The sequence below is a fragment of the Salmo trutta genome, chromosome 12 (assembly GCF_901001165.1).
Source record: "Salmo trutta chromosome 12, fSalTru1.1, whole genome shotgun sequence".
Taxonomy (NCBI): domain Eukaryota; kingdom Metazoa; phylum Chordata; class Actinopteri; order Salmoniformes; family Salmonidae; genus Salmo; species Salmo trutta.
The window spans coordinates 56,839,895-56,863,388 of NC_042968.1; the positions used below are offsets into that span (position 1 = coordinate 56,839,895).

At 43.5% G+C, this 23,494-nt stretch overlaps 1 protein-coding gene across 2 annotated transcripts in view; it reads right to left on the reverse strand.

Moving 5' to 3' along the window:
• Nucleotides 1–2,633: 2,633 nt before the first annotated feature.
• Nucleotides 2,634–23,494, reverse strand: part of LOC115203847 (collagen alpha-1(XI) chain) — a 142,126-nt gene continuing 121,265 nt past the window's right edge. The window contains exons 42-60 of one of the 2 annotated variants that reach the window (XM_029768881.1): nt 22,994–23,101; nt 22,632–22,739; nt 22,450–22,503; nt 22,173–22,280; nt 19,438–19,491; nt 18,887–18,994; nt 18,621–18,674; nt 18,443–18,496; nt 18,026–18,241; nt 17,735–17,788; nt 17,495–17,548; nt 16,990–17,097; nt 16,645–16,734; nt 16,430–16,483; nt 15,931–16,195; nt 15,368–15,480; nt 10,459–10,527; nt 5,448–5,681; nt 2,634–5,324 (exon numbers count right to left, since the gene is read on the reverse strand). In XM_029768881.1, the coding sequence (XP_029624741.1) occupies nt 5,178–5,324; nt 5,448–5,681; nt 10,459–10,527; nt 15,368–15,480; nt 15,931–16,195; nt 16,430–16,483; nt 16,645–16,734; nt 16,990–17,097; nt 17,495–17,548; nt 17,735–17,788; nt 18,026–18,241; nt 18,443–18,496; nt 18,621–18,674; nt 18,887–18,994; nt 19,438–19,491; nt 22,173–22,280; nt 22,450–22,503; nt 22,632–22,739; nt 22,994–23,101 (2,052 nt within the window). In that variant the 3' untranslated portion in view covers nt 2,634–5,177. Of the gene's footprint in view, nt 5,325–5,447; nt 5,682–10,458; nt 10,528–10,601; nt 10,671–15,367; nt 15,481–15,930; nt 16,196–16,429; nt 16,484–16,644; nt 16,735–16,989; nt 17,098–17,494; nt 17,549–17,734; nt 17,789–18,025; nt 18,242–18,442; nt 18,497–18,620; nt 18,675–18,886; nt 18,995–19,437; nt 19,492–22,172; nt 22,281–22,449; nt 22,504–22,631; nt 22,740–22,993; nt 23,102–23,494 lie in introns of both variants that reach the window. The other variant, XM_029768880.1, reaches the window with a different exon arrangement.

Below are 23,494 nucleotides of genomic sequence, written 5' to 3' on the forward strand. Positions count from 1 at the left end.
TATCAATATCAGCTGTCTCACTAAAAATGGGACACCACTGTAAATCTGAGGAGACTACCGCCATGGAGGAGAGGATGCAACCTCTTAGAAGCTAAGTCCCCAATTTAGGGGAATTTGAGCGGTTCTGGACCTGTTCCGACTGACATTTTGTTAACAAGGCGCTCTGTGAATATCGCAGGGTCTAGTGCCTTATATTGCCAGAAAACCCCATCTGTCCTCTTTCCGCTACCACTTTGTCAGCGGAGCGGAAGTGTCAGGTTTCACACCCCACATTTCCATACGGAGTGACGTATCACATTTTCTGTCCTGTACAGGCAAAGAATCGATTTGATATACTTCTGAGGAATGGAGCCTGGGAGACGGCATCTTAAAGGGGACAGTCTAGCAATTTCAACAATCATGGTTTAGTCTCACTGTGATATTCTCAACTGGATTCAGAGCTCTTAACATTAAAAAACATGAAAATAATACAAAAAAATATAAAATAATGCTAATAGAATTGAAACACGACCACCTTTTCTTGGTCACAGAGGGACAAAATCACATTGCGCGTAAAGCTGAAGTTGTAAGGAGTCTACAGACATTCGAATGGTGTCTCTGCATCACTCAGAGGAGGCTTGGCCGAAAATGCTCTGTCGTCAGTTATATGAAATAGGGCCAAATTTGTACTGTCACTAAACATGATCATATTTATAGTACAGTTGGAAGAGAGGTGAAGTCATATAGTAAGCCATTTATAATTTGATTGTTGATTCCCCTACTTTTGTCGAATAGGAATACAATCATACCGGTATATATATATTCATATGTGAGTATCCCACACAATGTATAATTATGTTTACCAGAAAAGTGAGTTCCAGACCGTTCTAAAACTATGCAGCATTACTAGTTATTGTTTATGGCCATCTCATGAAAAATAATTACTTTTGAGTATGTCTATTTAGGCGGAAATCTCCATTTTGCCTCGACGTTCAAGAGGTCTTGAGAGGGGTAGAGAGTGAATGCTAAGGCCCCTTTAGGTATAAAAAAAGATGTAAAAAGGATTTGATAAAATATTGAATTTGGCCTTTACAATTATAGCCCATAGAAACACATTGAATAACACATTCATAAATGGTTAAAACAAATACAGAAAAATAAATAAATCATAAGGAATAAGGTTTTGAAGTGTCTGTTCTAGATCTAGGAGACATAAGAAAGCTCAGGAAATGATTTTTGTTGGCACGAAACCACCATACTTCCACTCATTTGTATGGGTACATTCAGATGAGTCCCGTGACACTTGTGGGGCTTGTATAGAGCAAAACAAATCGTGGTCGTGAGAGTCACCCCTTTGTGGCCCAAACGGTTTGGACGCTACAGACAAAAGTTGACGTTACAAACAGAACTAAACTGACACATTTTGCTGGGGATTTTTGTATTATGTTACTTAGGTTGACGCACGGGTGCGTCAATAGAGTCTTAAGGATTAAATGGAATACACTGTTTTTAATAACAACGGTTTTTAAGAACCTGTAAGAAAGCTGAAAGCCCAACAACCTAAATGGAAAGCCAAAGCTAATTCAAAGTTAAGCACCAGGCCTATGAAGAGATGATGAGAGTAAGGGAGTAAGTAACTCTGCATGTCATTATGTTTGAAACTCTATTTGCTTACCCAGTATCAGTATGTCTCCTGTAGATACAGTATTATGCATGCAGATACATCCACCCTGTAAACACTGCATCAAATATGCATGCAGAAACATATCATGTACACTCCAGCTACAGTACATCCCTGGAAGCCTTTGCATACTGTATGTGTGTATGTATGCAAATGTATTCTAATGAGGGGTGGAGGTGGTGGAACACATTAAGACAGCAAAGATTTTCAGAAGTAATCAGATTGCCAGAAGAAGGATTTTAGAAATGGTGGAACTTCACTTACTATAAACATGGTTTTCTTTGCAAGATCTTATTCTAAGGGCTGGATTCAATCAGTATTGTCGAAGTATTGTGGAAGATCCGCGCAAAATATTAAGGAAATTTCCGATGAGCCGACATATACAGCTTTTACCATGAATGCAGTCTCCGCGACCGCGAGAACACTGCCTTTAATTTTCAATCACGGTATAAATGTCCTTCAGTGCTACGGACTGAAAAGAGCCTTAACTGTGGATTCTAAAATCAACAACTATGACTAAAAACTTTAAATATTCACCATCTAACTCTGTACGCAGAGTTGATGAAAGTCAATCTGTGAAAGAATGAGAAAACATTAATTTATTTTCTCCAAATCCCATTTATCTGGAGTTTTGGATCAGGGTAAGCTACCATAACACAAGTGGCAAATATTGACTAAAAAACAATAAACGATACATCACTGTTTATGAGATAAAGAGGGGGCCTTCCAGTAACACTATGGTATCAATTTAGATGTATTTTTTTATTAATATAATACATATCCTACAAATGAACATTGGCTTTGGGTAGAGAATTACAATATTATCATTCTCTCTACACTTCACAATTATGGACATGACCGTTTTCAATTTAGCATACATTTTTGCAAATGTACGTATTCTTCTATATAAAAAGTGGGTTGGAGAACATGTCTTTCTAAAGTATAACAACAAGAGAAGAAAACCTTACAATTTCATGCATACAGATAGGTTTTAATGCTTCAAAAGACATACAAGAGTGGGTGGCCACAGTAAACTTGAATTTATTGACAAAAATACCATCTTCTATCCTCTCTTACACAGGTTTGACAAGACCGTAAAAACAAATGAATGAACAGACAAATGTAAAACAAAAAAACAAAAAACTCAAAACTTTATTGACTGCTGGTTCTGAACATTTACAAAATTGTTTTGTCCTTTTATTGAGAGAAAATGTTTAATTTGGTATGCTTCATCGAAATGAAAATTTTTAAATGATTTTCAATAAGTGTATTCAGCTATTTTAACAGAAATGTTTCAAGTCACATATCTAGAAGGTAAAAACGGTAAAACTTAACAAAAAACAAGCTACTTATGCAGGACAGTAAAAAGTGATGATGCTGTAGTGGTAAAAAGCAGGCAGAGTGCATAGTTTGTACAAAGGGGATAACTAGGGGCTAAAGGAAGTAAACCAACAGGTAAATCAGAAGTCCCAAACAACAATACAAAAACAAGCTTTTCATCTGGCTTTTCTTCCTTTAAACTGGCTAATCTGATGAACTATAAACTACATTTTTTCTTTTATTAATTATTATTATTTTTTTTTTTTAGATGTTTTACTTTTATATGATACATCTGGTTTTAATCATTTGAAAATTCTGTCACATTTTCAAAAATAGTGGATTTCAAAATATGTAGTCGATTCTTGGCCCTCTAGAAACTTAAAGCTACGTATAAACAAAACCTTTGGTAAGAGGATTTCAGGTACCAAAACTCCAAACTGTTCCGCGGCCATGTGCTTTGGAATACTTGACGGTTACCCCTTCCAAACCAGTGACTCCACCCCACCCCCGAAAAAGGAAAGCATGAAAAAGCTTGACAAAGTGGAAAAAGATGATCCATTACACATAACACCAAACACTGAGATCCATTCACAAAATGCACCAAGTCTTGGAACCATGATATGGAAAAATTGCAGTATCGCTTCTACTTTCTTTCTTTTTTAAAGACATCTAAGAAAGTTAGATAAATTAGACCCACATTTGGCATTCGAGTACAATCTTATTTCAATTAACACATTCTAAGTAAGTTGCAGTATGATCAGACACTGGTAGAGTAGGTACTAAGTGGGCCTTGGAAGCAGAGAAGTACATCAAATAAAATACTGCATTCATCTATGAATGAATATGAAGCAAACTGTCATGCATTAAAACACCCCTGGACATAAATAAGAATGCAGTGAAGATGTTATTTGGCCAGAGGTAATGACTAAGAGGGTCAGAGGCAGAAAGGGTAGTCATGGTGACAGGTTAACATCACCACCATCAGATTACTGTACTTTCAAAAGAACAAACTAGAAAATATTATAGCACCACAGAGGAGAGATAATAGCACCTAAGTCTTGATTTCTTGTGCTTCATTGAAATGTGACATCTCACGTTGCATATATAGGTTGATAGATCAGAGATAGTGAAGTAATGGGGGAAAAAATGACTTAAAAAGATGGTTTATTAAGTTAATAAAATCTCCAAATGCCACCAAAATAGGCACTTCGTTCAGGAGGACACAAGAAGAGGAGGAATGTTTTTGTGTATTTATTTTCTTGACACATTTTGTTTTTTGCAAATCAACTCTCATATAGTAATGCAGAGTTTTTTTCTCCAACTTTTATTTTCATTCGGTTCTTAAATTACAATTAGGTGTGCTTCACAACCAGCAACAGTACAAGCATTCCTCATCTATTCTCCAATTTACACATTCAATTCCTCACTTCAGTATCTGCAAATTTGATGTATTCCAATAACCATCATCTCCTAAAAGGTCACATGCACGTTTTGAAGCCAGAATCAATCAACATTACCTGGAAAAATATACAGAAAGTACTTACAAACATACAAAAAATATTTATATATATTTATATATATAAGCTCCATTCAGAAGAATGGCGAGACAATTATGCACAAAACAAAGCTTTCGAAATTAATGAATGAATGAACGAATTAATGAACCAATGAATAAAATATTCAAAGCGGGAGTTAAGAGGGAGATTTAAAAAAAAAAAAAAAAAAAAACTGATCAAAACAAAACAATGAAGCAAACTGCCGAATCGGATGGAGTCCATGGCAATCTTCTGAAACCAGTGGAATTCCAGGTAAAGGCTTGCCTCGGGTGCGTTGGACAGGCAGACTGGATCTACATCAAGTGCACTGGGAGTGGGTGGAGGTTTCGGGTCGGAGATACGGGTCAGGGGTGAAGATAGGGGTCGGTAGTATCTAACTTATCCAGTTTCAAAACTTGCATGTGATAGAGAAGGCACACTGAGGTTGCAAGGTTGCTCTTTTTTTTTGCTTATTTCTTACGAAATCCTACAGAAATGTATTCTAGTATTCTCATCTTGAATTTTTGTATTTTATTTATACTTGTTGCTAGTGAACACAGAATGTTTTACACAAATAAAAATTGTCCTATTCATTTCATGTGTTTTGTTTTTGACAAAACAAATATGGTGTTTATTTTCTCCATTTTGTTCAGCAAACAGTCTTAGCCGATGAAACAGACAGGACCCACTTCGAATCCAAACTTCTGCGCGGCTCCGCCGAAATCATTGAACATGATGTCAACAAAAGGCACCTGTTCCACCTTTGGTGTGTTGATCTCAAGTACTGTCTTTTCATAGCCCTTTTTCAACTGGAAAACAGAGAGAGGGAGGGAGAGGGACATTGTGAGAAAGTGCTTCGGTGCTAAGAACATCTTACCCACACATACCCTTACACACACCCCCAAGGCACACCCAAACTTCCAGCCACTCACCGCACAGCCGTCCACCACGGCTCTGATGTATGGGTTATTGTCGTAGGACATCTCCTCATCATTGGACCCCAGGAAGCGGATGGCCTTGTCGTACGAGTCCCCGTCCTGGTCGTGCCAGGCCACCGACTGGTAGCAGTTGTAGGTTAGGTTCTGGCGGGCGGCTGCGCTCAGCAGCCGCAGGAAGGTCATCTGGACCACGCCGATGGGGTTGCCCTCAGCATCCACGTACGAGAGCTACAGATGGAGGGAGAGGGGATAAAGGGTCTAGGCCGGAACAGACACTGGGGACTAATACAGACACTATACATACATACTATTGGTGCTTTGCTGCATCTGAAATGGCACCCTATTCCCTAAATAGTGCACTACTTTTGAGCACTGCTCTGATCCAAAGTAGTGCATTATTTATGGAATAGGGTGCCATTTCAGACACAATGGTGCTTTACTGTATATTCTCTAACAAGAACACTGAAATCTACACATCACACTGTTCTCATGTACTGTGAGGTGTCTCGTTAGGTATCTTTTTTAACATTGAAATCTAATTTTCGCTACTGCAAGTGTCTTAAAAATAAATGAATAAATAACCCTTGCTCTTGTCTTTTACTACTAGCACTGACATTGTACTTACTACGACTGTGATATGTGGTTGTCTCACCTAGCTATCTGAAGATGAATGCACTAACTGTGATATGTGGTTGTCTCACCTAGCTATCTGAAGATGAATGCACTAACTGTGATATGTTGTTGTCTCACCTAGCTATCTGAAGATGAATGAACTAACTGTGATATGTGGTTGTCTCACCTAGCTATCTTAAGATGAATGCACTAACTGTGATATGTGGTTGTCTCACCTAGCTATCTGAAGATGAATGCACTAACTGTGATATGTGGTTGTCTCACCTAGCTATCTGAAGATGAATGAACTAACTGTGATATGTGGTTGTCTCACCTAGCTATCTTAAGATGAATGCACTAACTGTGATATGTGGTTGTCTCACCTAGCTATCTGAAAATGAATGAACTAACTGTGATATGTGGTTGTCTCACCTAGCTATCTGAAGATGAATGAACTAACTGTGATATGTGGTTGTCTCCCCTAGCTATCTTAAGATGAATGAACTAACTGTGATATGTGGTTGTCTCACCTAGCTATCTTAAGATGAATGCACTAACTGTGATATGTGGTTGTCTCACCTAGCTATCTGAAGATGAATGCACTAACTGTGATATGTGGTTGTCTCACCTAGCTATCTTAAGATGAATGCACTAACTGTGATATGTTGTTGTCTCACCTAGCTATCTTAAGATGAATGCACTAACTGTGATATGTGGTTGTCTCACCTAGCTATCTGAAGATGAATGCACTAACTGTGATATGTGGTTGTCTCACCTAGCTATCTGAAGATGAATGCACTAACTGTGATATGTGGTTGTCTCACCTAGCTATCTGAAGATGAATGCACTAACTGTGATATGTGGTTGTCTCACCTAGCTATCTGAAGATGAATGCACTAACTGTGATATGTGGTTGTCTCACCTAGCTATCTGAAGATGAATGAACTAACTGTGATATGTGGTTGTCTCCCCTAGCTATCTTAAGATGAATGCACTAACTGTGATATGTGGTTGTCTCCCCTAGCTATCTTAAGATGAATGAACTAACTGTGATAAGTGGTTGTCTCACCTAGCTATCTGAAGATGAATGAACTAACTGTGATATGTGGTTGTCTCACCTAGCTATCTGAAGATGAATGCACTAACTGTGATATGTGGTTGTCTCACCTAGCTATCTGAAGATGAATGCACTAACTGTGATATGTGGTTGTCTCACCTAGCTATCTGAAGATGAATGCACTAACTGTAAGTAGCTCTGGATAAGAGCGTTTGCCAAATGACTCATATGTAAAATGAGTGTCGTCGTCACCGTTTGCAGACAGCAGCCTTTAACAACTGCAGGTGTCTGCAGCAACGCTGTGTTGGTGACACAGCGTCACAGCGCCTGTCACTCAAACAGGTCAACATTCCTTGCCTCTCCCTCTCCGATGCTACGGCTGGCCTGACAGAATTGTGGGATGTCAATTAGGTCGGTGCAGTGGACCGCGACGCGCATTCGTCCCATCTTTCACCGCTGCTCGGGAGAGAGAGGGGGGGGGGTTATGGTTAAGGAGATCAACGACGTCCGGCGCCTCTCCAGAAAGCATGTTACGCTTCATTACCCATAATTCATGGTGACGCTACAGGAGTAGGACATCGTCTCGATTCCTCAGAGACGACACAATCAGGTGGGGGGGATATATCAGAGGTTTGTATCCCATTTACCTCCTTTAGAGTGAACTATATAGGCCGTCGTCAGCCACTTTTGGGATTGGTGGAGAGGGTTGCTGTATTATGGGGTCTGTCTGACTGTCTGGGGCTCTAGGAGTAAGCCTTTGTCTAACGAACAGTAAGGCAGACAGGGGTTACAACATGAGCTCTAATCCACAGGCTCTGGGGCATTAGATACTGACTGATTTATTCTCTGCTGAAAGATTACAATGGTTCTGTAGGGATAGCAGTCTACAAGCAATGAACAAGTGACGATAACTCTCAATCGAGAAGCCACTGTATCCGCAATTAAACATTTGAGCTTTAATTAAGGAAATGGACATTCTCTGTTTTTTTAAACAAGCTCATTAGGAAATAATAAAACATTATGCACAAACAAAATTGTCTTAATGAAATTAATAATGCTTTAGTTAAATCGGTTTGTGAAATGTAGAATTTGCCAAATTTGCCTTGTTTATGTGAACACTAAGCAAATGTAGTTTGGCTCTAATGGTTACTAATAACGGCTGATGATCTGTCAGGTAACACATGTGGTAACATCAGTCTTTGGTGTGATGCCACTGAACTATTACGGTGGAGATCCGTTTCCATACCAACCAGCAGTGTTCCACCATCAGTTCCACAGGGTTCTCTTCTTCTTTCAGACAAACAGGACTGACTGAGACCAAGAGCCAAGCGCGTGCAGTAGGAGCAGGGAGCCACTGGTGTGTGTGTTTTGTGTGTGTGTGTATAGATATTCTCACACGCACACGCACACACACAAATACAAACTGGACAACAATGGACATTACAAATTACTAGGAGAAGGAAGTAATCAAATCCTATGTACATGTTGTATACTGAACAAAAAATATAAACGCAACATGTAAAGTGTTGGTCCCATGTTCCATGAGCTGAAATAAAAGATCCCAGAAATGTTCCATATGAACAACACACTTATTTTTCTCACATTTTGTGTACAAATTTGTTTACATCCCTTTTAGGGATCATTTCTCCTTTGACAAGATAATCCATCCACTTGACAGGGGTGGCATATCAAGAAGCTAAATAAACAGCATGATCACTGGGTGGGCTCCCGAGTGGTGCAGCGGTTTAAGGCACTGCATCTCAGTGCTAGAGGCTTCACTACAGACCCTGGTTCAATTCCAGGCTGTATCACAACCGGCTGTGATTGGGAGTCCCATAGGGCGGCGCACAACTGGTCCAGGTTTGGCCAGGGTAGGCTGTCTTTGTAAATATGAATTTGTTCTTAACTGGCTCGCCTAGTTAAATAAAGGTCAAATTACACAGGTGCAACTTGTGCTGGCTTCTTTACCTGCAGGATCATCTGAGATCAGTCACCCGGACAGCTGATGAAACTGAGGAGTATTTCTGTCTGTAATGAAGCCCTTTTGTGGGGAAAAATTCATTCTGATTGGCTGGGCCTGGCTCTCCAGTGGGTGGAGGGCGTAGGCCCACCCATGGCTCTGCCCCTGCCCAGTCATGTGAAATCCATAGATTAGGGTCTCATTTATTTATTTTAAATTACTAATTTCCTTATATGAACTGTAACTCAGTAAAATCGTTGAAATTGATGCATGTTGCGTTTATATATATTTTCAAGTACTCACAAGGTGGCCATATAGGGAGAATGGAAATATTAAAGGATGATAACTATGTCCATTATGTCTAGTATGAGTGTCTGTTCATCAGTGGCTCCTAAAGGGAGTAGTACCATTCACCCCTGTGAGTGTCCAAATACTCAGAGAGGATCTCGGTAGGTCCTCCCCTGCTCCTGTCTGTCCCCCCCCCGCCCCGCAGAATCTGCGTGTAGAACCGGCCCTACATCGCCATGGAAACATTACCTCTTCACCAGAGCCGCAAGTCAAAAGTGGCTGAGTACCCAAAAGCCCCTGGGAGAGTGACTAAGTGCCTGACCTTTGTTCACCTGTTCACATTGAATCTGTGTTGTTACCTACCGTAATCCTGATGTGAGAGTGAATGAGGAAGTGAATGAGGAAGTGAGTGTGTGAAATGAGTGTAGCAGGAACAAAACGGTTTCTAATCACTCTCCTGTGAGTAGCTTTCACTATAGATACATACCTATTTATGAATAGGTATGTATTTATACAGTATGCATCTGAGTCAAACCGCAGAGGTCAATAGGAGTAGTTGTTGTTACTGTGTTTAAATGGAAAATGTGTGTCTAACTGGGAGATTGTCAAGGCACTCAGTCACTTCTAGGTGACATGCTCCAACTTCAGAGGTAGTCAGGTTGAGTGGATGCATTTAGTCATACCTTTCCATGGCAACATTCAATGACATTTTGTACTACACTTACCTTTTTCTATTGAATTTCTATTGACATTTCTACAAGTTGCCATGGTAAAGAATGTCTATGTGTGTGCCTGCTCCACCAACTCTGTCTCCCTCTTTTCTGGGAGGAGGTGTCACCTACAGCTGTATGTCTTACTGAAGGTGAGCTGAGCTTGATCATGCTGAACCATGCAGAGCAGTGTCGCCACAACCACAAGCCAGAGTGCCAGTCAGAGACAAGTACCAAGCAGTACAGGATCCATGCAGAACCAGTACTGACCAGTACCAGAACCAGAACCTAGAACCATGCAGGGCCCTTAGGCCCTCAGAGACCCAGCAAGGAGTCACTCTTGCTGGGCCTCCAGAGACCTGCGGGCGTGCCACTTACCATGGAACCTCGCTTGTAGCGACTATACCAAGAGCCTGGGGCGTCTTTGGGCCATTTTGCCATTTTGCTCTGTAAAATATGAGATGAGCTGTTCAGGAAAAAGGGAAGGGGACGGGGGAAAGGGGGGCGTCAGGGGGGCTTACCAGTTTACCACGTTTGAATTCACTGAACCAGGAGCCAGGGATCTCCTTTACCCAGGATGTGAGCCTAGTCTGGGGTACGGAGGGAGCGAAACAGGGGGGAAGAGGAGGAGGAGGAGGAGGAGAAAAAACGAAGGTTAAAGAAAGAAAAACAGTAAGAACAGCCTCCTGAAAAAAAGAAATGCTTCATCCTTCATTCGTCCCCTCCACCCCTCCCTCGTTTCCTTGGCTCTCTGTAGTGTCTGCCAGACCTGCAGAAGTATCGGGTGACACCGAACAGCCCGGGACAGTGTAAAAGACCTTAGGCTTAGTAAGCCATTATGGCGTTTTGTATAAACATTGTCTGGCAGCTAATTACTGATAATATATTAATGAGTACACAGTGATTAGTTAGGAGACATTGGCTGCATCTCAAATTACACCCTATTCCCATTATAGTGCATTACCAGGGTAGTGCACTATCAAGGCAATAGAGTGCCATTTCGGATGCAGCCGTTAGCCTCCAAGGGACCGCCTTACAAATGCCCCATTTTCCCTTCTGCTAAGTGTTTTGCTCTACAACCATACAGAAGTGACTATACTTTATGGTTTAAGCTTCTGCTGTTTATTATGAGACGAGTAGGTGGCTTGTTTTTATGGTTTTCATTTAAAGCCAGTTAAGCTTTCGCTGTAGAGCCAACAATAAGTCACTTTTCAATTTAAAAGCTGTAAAACGTCTAGAATTATTATTATTTTTAAATTCTGTTCAGCTTTTGCTTCTTTCTAACCAACAATTAATATCTTTGTTTTTTCCCCATTAAGATCTGCATCAGACTAAATGACCAGTAGTACTCCAGTGTGATAGACTTATTCAACAACAATCATTTGAATATTATGGCTTGCTCACTAATGAGCTAGATGAGTCTGATGCAGGGTTTATACAAGGCTTGTCATCAATGCCTTAATGTGTTCATGAATGTTCTGCTGGAGAACAATTAACGCTGGGAGACAGCATACATTAAACACATCATGCTGTTTTGAAAGGCACCTTCAGATCGACGCGAGCACCGGGGGGGGGGGGGGGGAGCTTGTGAATTATTGTTCTGTTCCTTTTGACTCACCTTATATGTCCTATGGGAGCCACCGTACCTGCCTCTTGTTATGTTGGCTCAGGAATGTGAGGGGAGTTGTAGCTAATACACCCTATCAGGTTATAAAGAATTTAGCTCGTCTCGTTCTTTCTACATAACAGCATTCTCTCTTGGAGTTCGGAGTTCCTGGAGTTTCCCAGCCGTAGCCTGCCTAGGCTATATGCCTGTGCTCTAAATCAACAAAGCTAGGGATAATGCTATTGTTTTCAAATACGTAGGCCTATTATTGGCACTGGCAGTTAAACGTATCAACACTAAATAGGCACTTTTTAACTATATATATATATAAACTCAGCAAAAAAAGAAACGTCCTCTCACTGTCAACTGCATTATTTTCAGCAAACTTAACGTGTAAATATTTGCATGAACATAACAAGATTCAACAACTGAGACATAAACTGAACAAGTTCCACAGACATGTGACTTAACAGAAATGGAATAATGTGTCCCTGATCAAGGGGGGGTCAAAATCAAAAGTAACAGTCAGTATCTGCTGTGGCCACTAGCTGCATTAAGTACTGCAGTGCATCTCCTCCTCATGGACTGCACCAGATTTGCCAGTTCTTGCTGTGAGATGTTACCCCACTCTTCCACCAAGGCACCTGCAAGTTCCCAGACATTTCTGGGGGGAATGGCCCTAGCCCTTACCCTCCGATCCAACAGGTCCCAGACGTGCTCAATTGGATTGAGATCCGGGCTCTTCGCTAGCCATGGCAGAACACTGACATTCCTGTCTTGCAGGAAATCATGCACAGAACGAGCAGTATGGCTGGTGGCATTGTCATGCTGGAGGGTCATGTCAGGATGCGCCTGCAGGAAGGGTACCACATGAGGGAGGAGGATGTCTTCCCTGTAACGCACAGCGTTGAGATTGCCTGCAATGACAACAAGCTCAGTCCGATGATGCTGTGACACACGACCCAGACCATGACGAACCCTCCACCTCCAAATAGATCCCACACCAGAGTACAGGCCTCGGTGTAACGCTCATTCCTTCGACGATAAACGCGAATCCGACCATCACCCCTGGTGAGACAAAACCGTGACTCGTCAGTGAATATCACTTTTTGCCAGTCCTGTCTGGTCCAGTGACGGTGGGTTTGTGCCCATAGGCGTTGTTGCCGGTGATGTCTGGTGAGGACCTGCCTTACAACAGGCCTACAAGCCCTCAGTCCACCCTCTCTCAGACTATTGCGGAAAGTCTGAGCACTAATGAAGGGATTGTGCGTTCCTGGTGTAACTCGGGCAGTTGTTGTTGCCATCCTGTACCTGTCCCGCAGGTGTGCTGTACGGACGTGGTCTATCACTGCGAGGACGATCAGCTGTCCATCCTGTCTCCCTGTAGTGCTGTCTTAGGTGTCTCACAGTACGGACATTGCAATTTATTGCCCTGGCCACATCTGCAGTCCTCCTGCCTCCTTGCAGCATGCCTAAGGCACATCCACGCAGATGAGCAGGGATCCTGGGCATCTTTCTTTTGGTGTTGTTCAGAGTCAGTAGAAAGGCCTCTTTAGTGTCCTAAGTTTTCATAACTGTGACCTTAATTGCCTACCGTCTGTAAGCTGTTAGTGTCACTGTTCCACAGGTGCATGTTCATTAATTGTTTTTGGTTCATTGAACAAGCATAGGAAACAGTGTTGAAACCCTTTACAATGAAGATCTGTGAAGTTATTTGGATTTTTACGAAAGGGTCGCTTCTTTTTTTGCTGAGTTTATATATAATAATATATGTGTGTGTCACAATTCCAGACATAACAATTCACAAAGTTTATTTTCTGGCTATTTATCCGCTTACTTTACCAGCATTGCTTCGCGTAGACGCAAGGAAAATATACTTTTTGAAGTGCATTTTCTCTTATTCACTACAGAGCATTCAAATTCCAGCGTGTCCACGCTTGTTCACGCAAATAACAAAACTTAGTTTGATTTGAGCTTGACTCTTTTTTCCCCCCTCTGCTATCTATCTATCTATCTATCTATCTATCTATCTATCTATCTATCTATCTATCTATCTATCTATCTATCTATCTATCTATCTATCTATCTATCTATCTATCTATCTATCTATCTATCTATCTATCTATCTATCTATCTATCTATCTAGGGATACAGTGTCTCAGGCTAGCAGGGAAGGAGAGAGAGAGAGGGTGTGTGTGTGTGCGTGCGCAGGTGCCCACATGTGTGTATGTCAATGTCAGGGCCTCTGTTCATATGTCCTCTCTCTCCCCTCTACACCAACGAGACCATCCCACTGGCCCATCGCTCTCCCTGGCTATAAAAAGGCAGGTTCATTATTCTGAACTTATGCAAACTCCTGCTCCTCTGTGCCTCAGCGTGCCAGCGAATCGTTAACATGTCCTGTAGCAGAAAGCCATTACAGATCTCCCTGACCTGTCACTGACAAACTTTCCTGTGTTTTACTTCTCCTCTCCTCTCATCTTCTCTCCTGTTCTCCATGCATAATCAGCCAGCAGCAGAATCCTCTCTGGGTGCCTGTAACCTGCCATAACCTATTTCAAGCTTTTGGGCCAGGCACAACACTAAGCTACTGACACTTAACTAGAGGATGGCTCGGGAAAACGGATGTGTTTATACACCTGTGTGTGATGGTGCGTGCATGTGTGTGAATAGTTGACTCTCCTTTGACAGTGAGTGACTGCCCCAAATATATTCATTGAACTCATGACGTCAGCAGTGTGCAACACCAAGCATCTTACATGGGAGTGACTGCCCCCTAGGGGCTTGGAGGATCCTCTTGATATTACACCCCTACAAGTAAGGTAATAATGAAACATGATGTGTGTAGGCACAGGAGGAGGTGTTATGTGATTATGCAGTACTGTCAAAAGAGAGGTATATATGATTTATATGCACAGTAGTTTGCCTGGGGCCTGGGAAGAAGAACAATTACATTCACTTATCCACAGCATACAGTTTGTTATTTAACCTGTCAATCAAATAGGGAACAGTTGACAGAACATTGTAGATACAACACAAATTAAACACACTATTTCAATCAACCAGAAATATCATCATGCCAGCTTTTATTTGTATTTTTTACCCCTTTTTCTCCCCAATTTCGTGGTATCCAATTGGTAGTTACAGTCTTGTCTCATCGCTGCAACTCCTGTAAAGACTCGGGAGAGGCGAAGGTCGAGAGCCGTGCGTCCTCCGAAACACAACCCAGCCACAATGCCCACTTAACCCGGAAGCCAGCTGCACCAATGTGTCGGAGGAAACACCGTACACCTGGCGACCGTGTCAGCATGCCTTGCGCCCGGCCCGCCACAGGAGTCGCTAGTGCGCGATAGGACAAGAACATCCCTGCCGGCCAAACCCTCCCCTAACCCGGACGACACTGGGCCAATTGTGCGCTGCCCCATAGGTCTCCCGGTCGCGGCCGGCTGCGACAGAGCCTGGACTTGAACCAGGATCTCTAGTGACACAGCTAGACCACTGCGCCACTCAGGAGGCCATCATGCCTGCTTTTAAGAATGTGTATTTCCCTCATTATATCAACCAAAACCTTTGAAATGTGTAAGCATTCATTTTAAGCATGTTCTCCCATTGAATTTCTATCACTGGCTCTCAAAATGTGACCATTTTACCAGTTCTGTATGTAAAAGCACCATGACTTACCCCTTCAGACTTCTTGTCAGGGTAGATGCAGCTCTCTCCTCCTGCTGTGAAATTGCAGTGGACCTTGAACGAGTCCCTCGAGCAACCCTGGTTGGGGTCGATCCAGTATTCACCTGAAAACAACCAAAAATAGGGGGTGTGTGGGGGGGGGGGGAGAAAAAGGGGAAGAGGGAAGGAGAGGGGGAAGGACGGAACCTTAACAATTAGAAACGTTTTCATCAGAGGTCATTCAACGTTTAAATTAGCATGATTTAGCCTTCAAGAGAGGGCATACTCTTTAGCGCACTTACACCGCAATGACAGGATTAGCCATCAAGAATTTCTTTGATGATATTTCCTATTTCTCTATCCCACTTAAGTCCACTATAATGACACTTGACCCTTGGCATTCACATCGTATTCACTTGTCTAAGATAGATACTTAACAACGTGCTCTGGGCGTCTTTTTCATACAAAGTCGGATTACTCCTGGGCTATATCACCCAAAGACTTATTAACATAATGTATTAACAGAACACAATCTGAGCACGTCAGATTTGGAATTTCAGATTTTCCATGCCCACCATCGGGGAAGTCGGGGTGGCAGAGTTGCAGGTCCTTGCAGGTGCGGGCAGGGTTGCCCTGCGTTCCCAGCGGGTGCTTCATCTGCTCGATCTCCAGCTTGAGGGAGTTGAGGGATCCGAAGATCTCCTCCATGCCGTCGTCGTAGTCCTTGTAGTTGGCATCGGCGTTGGCCTCGTCCATCATCTGGCTGGCGTCGATGTTCCTGCGGCTCCTCTTGGGATTCGACTGCATGGGTAGCGGGTGGATGACATCACCGGGAGGACCCTGTGGAGGTGGAGAAGGAAGAGAGGGGGAGAGGAGGAGGGAAGGAGGTGAGAAGAGTGGAAGAAGAGAGTGGTTTTAAGTGGGAGTATATTATTGTATTCTAAACCGTCATATAGCAAAGTTCAGTTTACTCAATTAATAATTGTGCGTATAGTTTCTGTAAAGTAACACATACAACATATGGAACTATAAAACAACATGCAATGACGTCACACAATCGTGGCGATAACTTACAGGAGGCCCTGGTTGTCCAGGAACACCGGTCTCTCCCTTGGGACCAGTTTGACCCTGAGGAAGACAGAACACAACACAGCGTCTATGTATAGCGTGACATGGTTTAGACTTTAGCGGGTCACATACACAACTTATATGGACAGTGGGACATGATTTAGAGGGGACAGTGTGACATGGTTTAGAGAGGGACATGGTGGTTTGTCGGGGACACGTACCGATGATCCCTTAGCTCCTTTAGGTCCAGGAGGACCGGGTAATCCTGGGGGTCCCAGGGGACCAAGAGGACCTGAGGGGCCAGCAATACCCTGGAGGGGGAGAGGGAGGAAAGAGAGGAAGGAGAGAGGGTGAAAAAAAAGTATTATTCTTGTCATCATTTTGTGATCAAACATTTTACTGTGCTGTTTAATGACTTGATATGATCCACGATATGCCAGACCAAACCAAAACATGTTAAACCTATTAGATTAACTAATGTCAGGCTGAGTTGGAGCCTTGCTATAACGTTTGGTATGTGAGTATTCTTCTTGTTATAATATTCTATGTTGTTTGAGTGCTCTCACATTGTCTCCTTTGGGTCCTGATGTTCCCTGGGGGCCTGGCAGACCTCTGTCACCCTTTTCTCCCTGCTCACCTGGGGGCCCGATCAAACCGATAAGACCAGGGTGGCCCTGAGGAGAGTATCATAAACATACAGATCAATAAACTTACTTCAATAATCAATCAAACATCGAATTACTCACGTCTGTCTCTCTGTCAATCTTATCGCATTAGTGTGATGACTCACTGCTCTGGAGCTGATACCAGATAGACAATCAATAGGTTTGAACACAGAGCAGTCAGTTATCATTAACTTGAATGTGTAAGGTATGCAATACACAGTATCTCTATCGACACGTTTCACCTGTATCCCTATGGGCTATTAGACATCAACCTCATTAACAGTGGAAGATCAATACCGTATGTGATATTCAGCCATGCATGCAACAGGTATTGATGTCAATATTTCACTGTAATATGGACAGTGTACAACATGTGGTCAATAATCTGTTGAAACAGGGGGCTCACCTTTTCACCCTTAATACCAGAGTCTCCCTTCAAACCGGGTAATCCTGGAGGACCCTGCGTGGGAGAGAGGAGTAGAGAGAGAGATGGAAATATAATGGGATAGGGGTAGAGAGGGACGGAAGGAAGGAAGAAGAGTAGAGAGGGAGGGATATTACATGTCTGACCCAATAAGACAAGGTACTGTGAATCCTGTGACATCAAACAACCCAGGGTCAAGGGTGAGAGGTTAGTTGTCCTCACCATAGGTCCAGGAGGTCCGTCAGGGCCTGAAGAACCCGGAAGACCTTGTTCCCCCTGCAAACATTCAGAGAGTCATTCAGAGAGTCAATGCTTTAAACCCACTGATCTTCACATGCAATATTGGTATTATGACCTCATGCCTATAGCGTGTGCTTTAGTAATGGCTTTGTAGTAATAGCGTGTGTCACTATGCAAATCTATGTGTGTTGTGGACATCCACAGTTACTGCCCCTAGTAACTGTAATGGCTATGACACAAAGAAGTAAACGTATGAAATAAGGTTGTACTCACAACTGGGCCAGGGATACCTCTGAGACCTTCAGAACCTTGCTTGCCAGGTGCTCCCTGAGGACCAACTGGGCCTGTCTTTCCCTGTGGGCCCTCCAGACCAGACTCTCCCTTGGCTCCCTTCTCTCCTTGCCTGCCCTCGGGTCCAACTGTTCCATGGGGGCCTCTCTTCCCTGGTGGGCCAGAAGGACCTGACTCTCCGGTGGGTCCAGGGGAACCCTAGGAGGTGAGAAAGGATACGGTTCACATTACGGGATGAGAGCAAAAAAAAGTCACTGGAGGAATGAGCGACGCGGCGCTAAAAACTCTTGTACCGCACCGCATGTTTACTGTAGTTCCCTTCAGATACGAGACACGCTCGAGTTTGTTATTGCTTGTTCGTCGTTAGACAGGTGTAATAATGCGTTAGGTGAGACTCACAGGTTGACCAGCCTCTCCGTCGTCTCCCTTGTCACCAGGAGGACCGTCTAAACCCTGGGAGGAGGAGAAAAAGAGACGTCGTAAAAGTTGCGTAAACGTTGGGTGGATAGAGCACAGTTTGGGATTTTGAACATTTCAATTGGTACCAAAGCGTTACGGTAACATTTCAGTGACTTACGGCCTGTCCGATCTCGCCAGGGGGACCAGGATCACCAGGGAAACCACTTGGACCCTGGAAATGAAATCAAACAAAATGCTCAGTATCTAGAGTGACTCTGGGGATCATTTATTAACACATAAAGGGAATCCCTCTTACTTTGCCTTCCACTGACAACTCGTTAGAAATCCATAACGTCCATTGGAATACATTCACATGGCAGTAACAGGACTCAACTGCAATATGGGTAACATGTGACTCTACAGAGACGTGTAACCAGGACTTACAGGACTTCCTTTAGGACCGTCGTCTCCAGGGGGACCTTTAGGGCCGGGGGGTCCAGCAGAGCCAGCGGGACCGCCCTCTCCCTTCTCTCCTCGCTCTCCTCTTGGGCCCTGTGACAGTGGGGCAGTGTGTCAACAGTGTGTCAAAAGTGTTTTTATGAGTGTGTCACCAGTGTTAGTGTGTCAATAATGTGTTCATGTCAACGCACAGTAGGGATGTGCTTAACACACTCCATGTGGTTGGTAGGCTTTCTTTTATAATGGTTTTAATTCAAATTGAATTGATTCAGGTATTGTTACGCTAATGGTGAAGTTGTAATTTCAAAACTGTGTATTGAATTATGCAATTTTCTCAATAGCAGAGGAATAGTCTCATTATATCTGTTGTAATACATGAATGAATCTGGCAATTATTGCATATGCAGCAGTGTAATTCTTTCTCTTCTGTGGAGAGGCAGTTGTAGGGTTCTGCAGTGCTGTAGTGTAGTGCTGTGGTGAGAGTGTTGTTCTGTTGAATGATGATGTTAGTGTGCGGGTTCTTTCGATTCTCTTACAGGTCCGCCAAGTTCTCCCTGAAGACCAGGCTCTCCGCTTTCACCTGAATCACCCTGAGAGACGGAAAGAGAGAGACGAGAGAGAGAGAACACAAGAAAATAAAAACAATTCAGTTCAGTGAACCAAAACGACTCAACAAAGTAATATTTACTGACGTCCTTGGTCACCCCCAATTGGGGATAGAAAGAGATGACACCAGAGGTTTCAATCCATCACAGCAAGTCAGAGCTGGGCCTGGAGCGGGCAGAGACCGTTCGACCTTTGGGTCCTCCCTGGTCTCCTCCATACATCCTCCACTCTCACTCCCTCCCTCTCCCTGCCTGTCTTATTGGGTAAAAGGCCCAGGCTTCAGGCCCTATCACAGTCCCCATCGGGATATAAACGTTGCCAGCACACGTGTTCCTAGAGACAATGTTTACGTAACCCTGGTCTGCGGGATGGGAAAACCAGAGACAGAGCAAAGTGCCTGTCTTGGTCTATTTGGATCAAACGTCACAGAGCCAAGCCAAGCTGTGCCTAGTGTACAACCATATACCTATTCTCCCTCCTGCACAGACCTAGCTCTGTACCATCATACCCAGTCGTAGTCTAAATAAGCATCTCGCCTCTTTCCCAAATCGTGCTTGTTTCTGTCAGGATATCCACTCCAGCCAGCAGAGAGCAGATAGAGAGACCTGTTAAAAGGCATGAGAGATTCTCTCCTAAGCTATTTATAAAGCTTTATACAGTCCTGTGTATCTGGCTCTCTGGGAAGCCTGACTCCACATAGAGGTTGTATCCAAACTGGCACCTTATTCCCTATAGTGTGAGAGAGAGAGAGAGCGAGAGATGGGGGGGATATAGAGGGATAGATAGAGAGAGAAAAGAAGACTAAAAGACAACCACTCTGAACCGTAACACACCAAAGCTGCTGTTAGCAGGCCTGGCCTAACCCCTGCTGTAAAAGCTGCCAGAACAGCGCAGACCAGATTAGCCAGAGAAAGGCGATTGCTGATTGCGGTGAGCTAAGGTTTCGTTTGAGGAAGGGATGGATGCGTGCTCCCAGGGGGAAGGTCATTCCGTCGTCTGGACAAGATAAAAAACTGTTCACGCCACTATCGTAGTAGAAAGTGCAGAGAGCTTGCAGAGCGGACGGTAGAGCCCCCCCCCCCCCGACGGCGAGCCAAACACCAAGGCTTATTTTCGAAGAGGTGTTTTTAATAATGCACTCAGCAGCTCAGCGTCTTAGGTACAGTCACTTGGAGAATTTATTCACACTTCTACTCTCTCCAGCGAAAATACTGCTGAGGATGACTACCATTAAGCTGTGTGTGTGTGTGTGTGTGTGTGTGTGTGTGTGTGTGTGTGTGTGTGTGTGTGCGTGTGTGTGTGTGTGTGTGTGTGTGTGTGTGTGTGTGTGTTAGAATTATGTTAAGGGTTAGAAGCTACGGTTCGTTTTAGGATTAGGAGCTAGGGTTAAGGTTAGGTTTTTGGGTTAAGGTTAGGGTATGGGTTAGGACAATTTTGACTTTGAATGGGACTGAATTGTGTGTCCCACAAGGTTAGCTGTACAAGACTCTGGGTGTGTGTGTGTGTGTGTGTGTGTGTGTGTGTGTGTGTGTGTGTGTGTGCGTGCGTGCGTGCGTTGCTCGCTTTCACTTGAAAATGAAAATGAGCCTTTCCCATTTAAAAATGTGCTTTTAAATAGCAGCATCAAATATTAATGACGACAAAAGCTTTGCAAAGATGAATGAGTGGTGATCTGAATTACAGTATAGGCTGTACTGGAACTCAAACTGTCAATTGTTGGACCTCTTGCACAGTAAGCATATCTGTGTCTTGTTGATACTTTAAACCAGCGTTACACAGAAAGATGAGACAATTTTTGTCTCTGAGTTCAGCAACATTGTAAATAGATCTTGCCATCGACTCTGGACTGATGTAAACCATGGGCATTTTCTCTGCAGGAACAGATATGTAACAACTATGCATCCCAATACTGTCCGAGTCCTCTGTTATGTATATCTCAAAGTACTAGAAGAGCCAAAAGGTCTAAGCCGAGTGGTAGGAAGCTGCACTTCCTGATTTGGCATCATTTTAGATTTGGCTCTTAGATTTGGTTCATTAAGAAATGCTAGCAACCATAACTGAGGGGATAGTTAGGGACTGTCAATAAATTACACAATGTAAATGGGACAATATTTTAAATGTTGCACATCTGTTAAGTGTCTCATTAAATGCTTTCAATATTTGTAAATTAATTTCTACAATTTATAGTTGGTTTGAGGTTTTTAAGTAATTGAAATTCGGAGCTATTGACCTTTTTCAAATATTTTCTCATGTACATTGTGTAATTTACTGATGGCTCCTAACTAATCCCATAGGAATATCGAATGTCAAATCGAATTGACCATGGGCATTATGATCAGGTCATGTGCAGCTGCGCTCTGAATTGATGATTACTTGGGTGTTCCCAGCTGTGGGCATGTGGGCAGGATTAAAATAAAACCAACCCAGGGAAAACTGTTACGGTACCCTGCATTGCGTAATTCAGTTTTGGATGAGACTGACTGTATGACCAAAATGATCATATTTACACTTTGTACTACATTTTGAAACTAGAATAAAAGTTTCTGACTCATATCGATGCCACATAGGCCATTTTCAAATATGCTTTTTTAGGCGCAATCTCTCTTTAAGCATACTATGAAAGGGTTCTACATTGAGGTGAAGGGTATTAACAGGGGGACCTTACCTTCACTCCAACAGCACCGGGGTTTCCAATACCACCAGGGGGTCCCTGAGGGCCATCAGCTCCTGGGGGTCCGGAGGGGCCTCTGGGGCCAGGGGGACCGGGAGGACCCTAGAAGGGAAGGAGAGAAGGAGTGATGAGTCATCACACACACACATAGGAATAAAATAGGATCATATATATAGTAATCTGACAGTGCTAAATTCATTGTGCATTAGTATTCTGTTCTATTTCATTCAACTCTATAGGTATATTGTAAAAGGATATTAGGAAATCTTACCATCTGACCAACGTCTCCGGTTTCTCCCTTCTCGCCGCCGGGACCGGGCAATCCCTGCAGTCAGACAAGACAATGACGTCAGTCACAATCACAACAACAGAGCCCTATTGGCCGTGGTCCAAAATCAGTGCACTAAATAGGGAATAGGGTGCCATGTCTCTGGTTCTGGCGGTGGTTATGACCTGCAGTCCCACTGGGCCTGGGGGTCCGTTGAATCCTCTGGCTCCTTCATCTCCCTTCTGGCCAAACAGACCCTGCTGACCTCTGGGACCGGGCTCTCCATCAGCTCCCTACACACCCGAGAGAGAGAGGAGAAGGAGAGGAGGAGCAGGGAGAGGAAGACAGAGATAAATAAAGAGAGAGACGGGGGTTTAGGGGTTGAGCAAGCGCGAGAGAGGGAGGCAGGAGAGGAGAAAGAGAAGGAGCATGGGGGCTAAGCGTTAGCATATACTGTAGGCCAGAAGACAGTGGCAGGAAGTGACATCATATATACAATGGTCGCCTCCAGATCTAATAAACTGTGGGGGTTCAGCTGGATACTTACAGCAGGACCAGGCGCTCCAACTGGGCCTTGGGGACCAGTAGGACCAGGTGGACCATGTTCTCCTTTGTCTCCTTTGCTTCCCTTCTGACCTGGCTCTCCAATCTCCCCCTGGTGATAGAAACAAAGACGACAACGCCAGTCAACACAACTCAATGAATCCCGTTGCGTTAACTCACTTTCATCCTGTTGAGTTTGTGTGTTCATCTAAATCAGAGGAGGCTGGTGGGAGGCGCTATAGGTGGGTGGGCTCATTATAAATACCGGAATGGAATGTATGGAACGGTATCAAACACATTAAACGTATGGAAAGCACATGTTTGACTCTTCCATTCCATTCCGGCCATCACAATGAGCCCCGTCCTCCTATAGCTCCTCCCACCAGCCTCCTCTGATCTAAATTAAGATTTGTGTGTGACCGTGCACTTGGCAGGGATATAAGACAGGTCTCGGGGCTTTTGATATGTCATTGTCACCTTGAAATATAACTTGCTGACACACTGT